Raw genomic sequence first — 8,052 nt, forward strand, 5'->3', positions numbered from 1 at the left:
CGGTCTCCTGCGAGAACAGGCGGCGGGGAGGGGGGGGGGGAGGGGGGGGATTAATGACTCCCCTCCCTGGCCGCCCGATTGGCCGGGAGGCCAGCACCATTCTCTCTGGTGACGAGGAAGCATGGAGCCGGCTGTAATGACTCGCTGCCTGGCTTCCTGATACCGAAAGTTTAGGTATCGGCAAAGGCATCATGAGCATTTGGGCAAGTGTGAGTACTCGCCCAAATACTCGGTATCGGCACAACTACTGGTATCGGTGCATCCCTAGTCCTATTAAAACTCAGGAAAGCCCCTAATTCTAAACACTATGCCATGACCCCAATCATGGACCCAGTTTAAACCCCCCTGAAACTCAAGTGAACCATCAATCCTAGCTGCTAAACCCAAATCATAACCCTTAACTGATCCCACATACCCAACTTCTAAGCCCTACACCAGGGGTAGGCAACCTCGGATCTGCAGCTGTCGGGGAACTACAAGTTCCATGAGGTATTGCAAGACTGACAGTCTGTCACGATGGGAGTTGTAGGTTCAGCACAGCAGGAGTGCCAAGGATGCCTAACCTGCCTTACACTTTAACCCTGCATGTATTCTCCAATCCTAACTCTTACACCAAAAACTAGCCCGGTCATTTCAAACTAGTGTTCCATGGCACCCTACAGAGGTTGCAAAGAGTCCTCAGCTCAAATATGGACTGGAACAAGGTGCGTTAGAAGTTTCCTTCCGCCCGAGGAGGACTAGCGGATCTACACTGTTCAGAACCGGCGTGCGTGGACCTCCATTTTCCTGTACACATGATCTACGACTGCTCGGTAATCTTGGCATCTGTGGGAAGGCAGGGTGATGGCATGTAGGATGGCGCAGTCAGCCCTGACAATATCTTGTTGCTGGGCTGCTCTCTGTCCAACCAGTTCATATAGGAGGGCAGTATCAGCAGAAGCTCACTTCACAGACTCCGCTTTCTTCACCCTCCAAGCTCATCATTACAGAGCGCCGGTCACCGCCTGGTCCTAAAATGGTGATCAGCCGTTTGCTTACTCAAAACGATACAGATAGTAGGAACAATTTTGTCTAAGGACACGTTCACACCAGATGGTGCGTTCCGGCCTGATTCTAGCCAGAACGCACTGCGGCCGGCTCACTTTTCTGTGGGGCAGGAGGGGACGTGGCGGGCCATTGAAGTGACTGGCACCGTAGCCACGCCCTCCGGCCGCACGGGATCGCAAGGCATTATGCTTGCGGTCCGGTGCGATCGACATAGTGCTTGCAGCATTTTGATCGCACCGGACCGCAGGCATAAGGTGCATTGCGATCCCGTGCGGCCGGAGGGCGTGGCTACGGTGCCAGTCACATTGCACTTAAAAAAAGTGTCTCTACCGGCTGCCTCTCATAAGGACGCACCGATACTAGTTATCGGTGCCGATACCAAGTATTTGGGTGACTACTTGTCCTCGGCCAAATGCTACAATACCTCCCCCGATACCGGAACTTCCGGTCAGAGGAAGATTTCCTCTGACTGGCACTGCCGTAGGGGAGAATATGGAGCCGGCCTCCAAGGCAGCCAGCTTTACGGCCAATCAGAAAGCCCGGTGGCGAGTCATTACCTGCGTCCCGGCTTCCTGATTGGCACCGTAGCCACTTGGGCAGTCACTTCAATAGCCCGCCACGCCCCCCTCCTGCCCCACAAAGAAGTGAGCCAGCCGCAGTGCGTTCTGGCTAGAATCGGGCCGGAGCGCACTGCATCTGGTGTGTATGGGCCCCGAGAGCAATTTCCGGGCTGAGAATTGGCTCCCACGTTCCTGAGCTCACAGTTATAAAATACGCCCTCTCCCAGCCACTGTGATGTGAGGGGACTGACAACCTATAACCCTTTCCCGACGTTACAATGAATGATCACCATGTACAGGAGTCTACTGCTATGGAACAGCCATGGACAACATACACTTCAGGTTCTGAAGCACAAACACCGACACTTACCGTCTGTAAGAGATTCTCACACAGTTTCTTAGCAGCTGCCAGTCCCTCGGGTTTTGGGTGACTGTTGAGACAAAGATAACGTTCATTACCATACTACTAAAAAGGGAAAAGAGGTACAGTCCTTCTACAGGTGTTTCATTGCACTAAAAAAACTGGCTCTACCGGCTGCTTCTCAGAAGCAGAAGATGGAGATGGGATTGAAATCAGGTTGCAATGCAACAGGGATGCACAGATACCGATACTAGGATCGGCGCCTACTTGTCCTCGGCCAAATGCTACAATACCTCCCCCGAAACTTCAGGTCAGAGGAAGATTTCCTCTGACTGGTACTGCCGTAGGGGAGAACATGGAGCTGGCAGCCAGCCAGCTTTACAGCCAATCAATAAGCCCGGTGGCGAGTCATCATTACCTGCTGCCCGGCTTCCTGATTGCCCAAGAAGCCGGCTCCATGCCGTTTGGCCGGCACGGAGCCGATTTGCTGGGAAGCCAGCTTGGAGCCAATCAGCTCCGAGCCGGCCAAACAGCATGGAGCTGGCTTTCCGACCAATCAGGTAGCCAGGTCATTACACACCGCCTGGCTTCCTGATTGGCCTAGGACACCCGATAGATGATTGGCTGGGAAGCCGGCCTCCCAGCTAAATCAGCATCGAGCCAGCAAAACATGGAGTCGGCTTTCCAGCCAATCAGGAAGCCGGGTGGCATGTCATTACCCTACAATGCAGGTATAAAACGTAAGCAACCTTTAAAAAAGGAGAACTATGTGGTCAGGGCTTTCCCCCATAGTTCTCCTAAGGGTAACGGGAGGACACAAACTAGCATCCTCCCGCCACCCTAATCTCAGTAGACCGCGAGCTACAGCTTGCGGTAAACCGAGACGCCGCAGCTGAAACGGATCCCGACAATTATGTCTGGATCCTCCCAGCTGCGTAAGTGACAGCTGGCTCTGTCTATCTAGAGGCAGCTGTACCCGGCCCCTCCCCCGTCCGTTCCGCCAGTAAGCGCTGGAGGATCGGACAGGGGAATCCAGTCACTCCCCTGTCACGGTGCTCTGCTGTGACAGGATCGAGAGGTGAGCGAGCGCCGGTATGTGTTCACTCACCTCCCGATCTACTGAGCCGACCTGTGACAGTCTCATTGTCACAGGTCGGCTAGAACTATGAGGTGAGAGAAAAGCACTCACCTCATAGTTCTCCTTTAATCAAAATGGAGTATGTGTACTGATCCTGATGAAGGGGCCCCAAAAGTGCTTGTTTTGATGACATTTTTAAGTAAAAAAAAAAAAAAAAAAAAAAATTACACTTTAGATTTCAAATCCCTTTGGTGTGCCAGTGACCTCTAACATTGACTGGCGGCAGCATCCGCAGTCACTACAAGCACCCGCCCCCTTGGACTGGGGGACCCCCGGTAAGGAGTGCGACAAGGCAACTTTGTACTCACAGTGTCACGCACCTGATATAAATATACATGGGCTCGAAGGCTTCTCGGCCGGACGCGGGCTCGATGCAGCCGGAACCTTTCCCTCGGAGGAACACCTTCGCTCCGGTCTCCATCTGGATGTGCTGGAGGTAAGAACAGCCGGGTCCTTCCACTTTCTCCTTCACGTTAAACGTACCGATGGCATGCTCCAAGCCCACAAAGAGCTTGTCCTGTACGTAATGCATCTGTGGAGATGACAAACAAAGTCACAAGAGGCCAATAAATCAAAATCGCTGAAACAACTTAAAAGTCAGAGGGATTCCAGCCACCTCAAGAATAAAATGGCCAACACTGCTCCAAGCAACCATACAGGTCCCATAAGAGGCACAACACCGACCCCAGTGACCGCACCCACGTCCTCCTAAAAGTCTGCACAGCCTCTATGATACGCAAGATCGTTTTAAGGATCTATGGGACCCGTGAATAAAGTTTACGAGCTCCTCAAAATACCAAACCCTCTGCACCCCATAGATACTCCCAATCGTTAGGCCTATCCCCTGTAGAACCTTTAAAGGGACAGTTGAATATTTGCGCTAATACTTTAAGCTCTTGAGGATTCATTGAAACTAGGGACACACTGATACTGTTTTTCGGCATCGAGTACCGATATTTTATTCCGGTATGCACAGATACCGAAAGTCCTATTAAGGAAGCCAGGCGGCATGTATCAGGAAGCCGGGTGGCGAGTCATTACACTTCGCTTGGCTTCCCCATTGGCCGGGAAGCCGGTTCTATGCTACCTTGTCACCAAGTGTAATGACTGGCCGCCCGGCTTATCAGGAAGCAGGGTGAAGTGTAATGAGTCACCACCCAGCTTCCCGATTGGTCGGAAAGCTGACCAATCAGGAAGCCGGGTGGAAAGTCATTACACTTTGCCCAGCTTTCTAATTGGCCGGCTCTATGCTAGCTCGTCACCAAGTGACGAGAAGGCATGGAGTTGGCTTTCTGGCCAATCAGGAAGCCGGGGGGGGGGGTAATGACTCTCCCCCCAGCTTCCTAATAGGCTTGGAATCTGGCTCTATGCTCCCTTGTCACTTGGTGATGAGGGCGCATAGAGCCGGCTTCCCGGCCAATCAGGAAGCCGGGCGGTGTGTAATGACACGCTGCCCAGTTTTCCGATTGGTCAGGAGGCCGGGCGGTGAGTCATTACACCCTCCTGACCAATCAGAAAACTGGGCAGCAAGCCATTACACACCGCACGGCTTCCTGATTGGCCGGGAAGCCAGCTCTATGCGCCCTCACCACCAAGTGACAAGGGAGCATAGAGCCAGATTCCAAGCCTATTATGAAGTCATTACCCGCCCCCGGCTTTCTGATTGGCCGGGAAGCCAGCTCTATGCGCCCTCACCACCAAGTGACAAGGGAGCATAGAGCCAGATTCCAAGCCTATTATGAAGTCATTACCCGCCCCCGGCTTTCTGATTGGCCGGGAAGCCAGCTCTATGCGCCCTCACCACCAAGTGACAAGGGAGCATAGAGCCAGATTCCAAGCCTATTATGAAGTCATTACCCGCCCCCGGCTTCCTGAGTGGCCGTGAGCTGAGTAATGACTTGCCGTCTGGCTTCCTGACACCAGAAGTTCTGGTATCGGGAACATTTGGGCGAGTACTCGCCAAAATACTCGGCACCAATACTAGTATTGGTGTATCCCTAATTGAAACGTTACTAACCTGGTCAGGATAAACCCACGTTATACATTACCGCAGTCCTTATGTGGACTGGAGTCATCGCTCTGCTCACATCTCCCCCTACCCCAGGGTTAGCTTTAGATATACTTTAACTCCAAAATAACAAAAGTCTACCCTTGATTTGACTGTTAAATAATTTTAAAGGTGTCCATAAAATTACTTACCCCTGACTGGAACTGAGGCTTTGATGGAGGTATGGGTGCCACAGGGGCCACGGGAGCCGGCTGGTGGTAGACCGTCACAGTGGCTCCATTGAACGTCGGGCTGGAGCCTGTGGCCGCTTTCACCACGCCATTGGTGATGATTTCCTTGATTCGGTTTACAGCTCCTGCGGACGGAAAGAAGTCGTCACTTAACACGCTTGACAATCAGCAGTCACGTGTACAATGACATGCGCTCTCCGTGTCCAAGCGCAGGCATCACCCGGCTCAGGAGGTAAAGCTGCTAAAGCCAAAAGCAACATCTACTTACGGTCAACAAGTTCCCTCGTCTGGCCTTGGACGTGAAGGTATAGCGGCCGATCGCTGTGAAAGTGACCAATAAAGACACGAGAGGTGAGGCACATACATTGCACATAGGACTACCTTCATAAGGACTCTAGGGTCTTATATCCGTCAGGTAACCTTCTGTCTACCCCCCTAACTTGCCTTCAGCCCATGTGATGCTTAGACGTTTATTAGTATAGTATATACCAGGGCTGCACCGATACTGGGATCTGTGCCGAGTATTTGGGCGCCCAAATGCTGCGATGCTTACCTCGGATACCGGAACTTCTAGTCAGAGGGAGATCTCCCTCTGACCGGCAGTGCCAAGGTAGCATGGAGCCGCCTTCCTTTCCGATCAGGAAGCCAGGCGGTGGGTTATGACCCTCCTCACCGATTGGCTAGGAAGCCGGCTTCACTTATTGCTAGGCAGGCTGGCTTCCTAACCAATCAGCAAGCCGGGTGGCACGTGATGACCTGCTTCCCGATGTGGTCAGGAAGCCAGGCTGCCTAGAACAAGTAAAGCCAGCTTCCTAGCCAATTAGGAAGCCCGGAAGCTGGTCATGACATGCTGCCCGCCTTCCTGATTGGCTTCACTTGTTGGTATGCAGCCTGGCTTCCTAACCAATCAGGAAGCTGGGCGACATGTCACGAATCATGTCCCCGGCTTCCTGATTGGCTGGGAAGCTGGCGTCACTTTTTGCTAGTGTGGCTTCCTGACCAATCAGGAAGCTGGGTCATGACTTGCAGTCTGGCTTCCTGATTGGCTAGGAAGCCAGCTTCACTTGCTGCTAGGCAGGCTGGCTTCCTGACAAAGCAGGAAGCTGGGCGACACCTCACGACTCGCTGCCCGGCTTCCTGATTGGTCACGAAGCCTCGGCAAGTGAAGCCGGCGTTCTTTCGCTAGAACACCGGCTTCACAGGCAATCAGGAAGCCGGGGCGACAGCTTATGATCTGCCTCCCGACTTCCTGATAATCTGGGTGCATGGTATCGGCGAGTACCCCCCCCAAAAAAAGGGATCAGTACTCGATACCGAAAAATCTGTGCATCCCTAGCATATACCTGCTCATTCCAGAGCTGCCAACACCCACCTTCCATTAGTCAAATGGAAGAACCTGTAATGGCTACTAAGTCTCTGGCATTGGACTACTGAATGCTGGGGGTGGAGCTTGGCTCTTCGGCTGTTTAGTAGAAAGGGCTGCTAGAGAAATACATAGGAGGGGAATTGATCAAAACTGGAGCATAGAAAATGTGGAGCAGCTATGCCTGTCAACCAATCAGCTTCTCCCTTTCATTTTGTTCAGTTAAGATTTGAAAATGAAAGCGAGAAGCCGATTGGTTGCCAGGCACAGCTGCTCCAGTTTTGATAAATTCCCCTTTATTGACGTTCCTTTAAAAGCTCATAAATGTACCAGAACTTCACTGACATCTTGCTGCACGGCTGTGCGTGGACGATACCACTAGCTACAGGGATCTATTACCGTATATACTCGAGTATAAGCCGTCCCAAATATAAGCCGAGGTACCTAATTTTACCAAAAAAAAAAACTGGGAAAAAAAAGTATTGACCCGAATATAACCCGAGGGTGGGAAATGAGGCAGCTACTGGTAGATAGATACCAATAAAATTACATTAATACCGGTATTTATTTAAAAGAAAAATAACCTAGCTCTGTAAGTGGAAAAAGGGGCTACAGGGCTACATATCATGTACTACGGATCATTTAACCCATTCATATTAGCAGAGGATAATTGTAAATCTATTGTTCAGTGCACTCTATATGTAGTATATAGTACATGTACATATAGAGTGCCTGCAACAATACATTTACAATGATCCTCTGCTAACATGAATGGGTTAAATGATCCCTAGTACAGGGCTACATACAGATCATTTAATACATTCATGTTAGTATAATTGTAAATGTATTGTCTGCACTGTATTAGCAGTATATACTCCATATAGAGTATATACTGCTAATACAGTGCAGACAATACATAATTGGTTACCGTAATAAATCCCCCCAAATCTCCCCTCACTTACTGTGATTCACTTTGCCGGAGCAGGGACGAGTCAGCGGTGTGCTGGTCCAGTGGGAGGAGCTCCAGGTGGGGTCCTAATTTAGCTGGCTTAGAGGTGCCCGATAATTACAACCCCAGCTGGAGCTCCTCTCGTCTGACCAGCGCGCCGCTGACACATCCCTGCTCCCCTGCTGTACTGGCGCTGCGGGATTTTTTTTTCTTTTCTTCTTACTTACCTCGCCGAGCGTCGCGTCACTGCTGCTCCGGTGGGCGGCGCTCCGAGCGGGGTCATCTGGCAGTCTCCGGCCACCTAAATTAGGACCCGGAGACTGCCAGATGACCCCGCTCGGAGCGCCGCCCACCGGAGCAGCAGTGACGCGACGCTCGGCGAGGTAAGTAAGAAGA

The 8,052-nt window shown here is 51.6% G+C and overlaps 1 protein-coding gene across 1 annotated transcript in view; it reads right to left on the reverse strand.

Annotated features, from left to right (window-relative positions):
- Nucleotides 1-8,052, reverse strand: part of KIAA0907 (KIAA0907 ortholog) — a 27,688-nt gene that overhangs the window by 13,512 nt on the left and 6,124 nt on the right. Inside the window, 4 exon segments of the mRNA XM_018573677.1 lie at nucleotides 1,972-2,038; nucleotides 3,427-3,638; nucleotides 5,306-5,469; nucleotides 5,613-5,665. Coding sequence (XP_018429179.1) covers nucleotides 1,972-2,038; nucleotides 3,427-3,638; nucleotides 5,306-5,469; nucleotides 5,613-5,665 — 496 coding nt within the window.

The sequence above is a fragment of the Nanorana parkeri genome, unplaced genomic scaffold, assembly GCF_000935625.1.
Source record: "Nanorana parkeri isolate BGI_ZX_2015 unplaced genomic scaffold, ASM93562v1 scaffold2484, whole genome shotgun sequence".
In the NCBI taxonomy this organism is placed as follows: Eukaryota; Metazoa; Chordata; class Amphibia; order Anura; family Dicroglossidae; genus Nanorana; species Nanorana parkeri.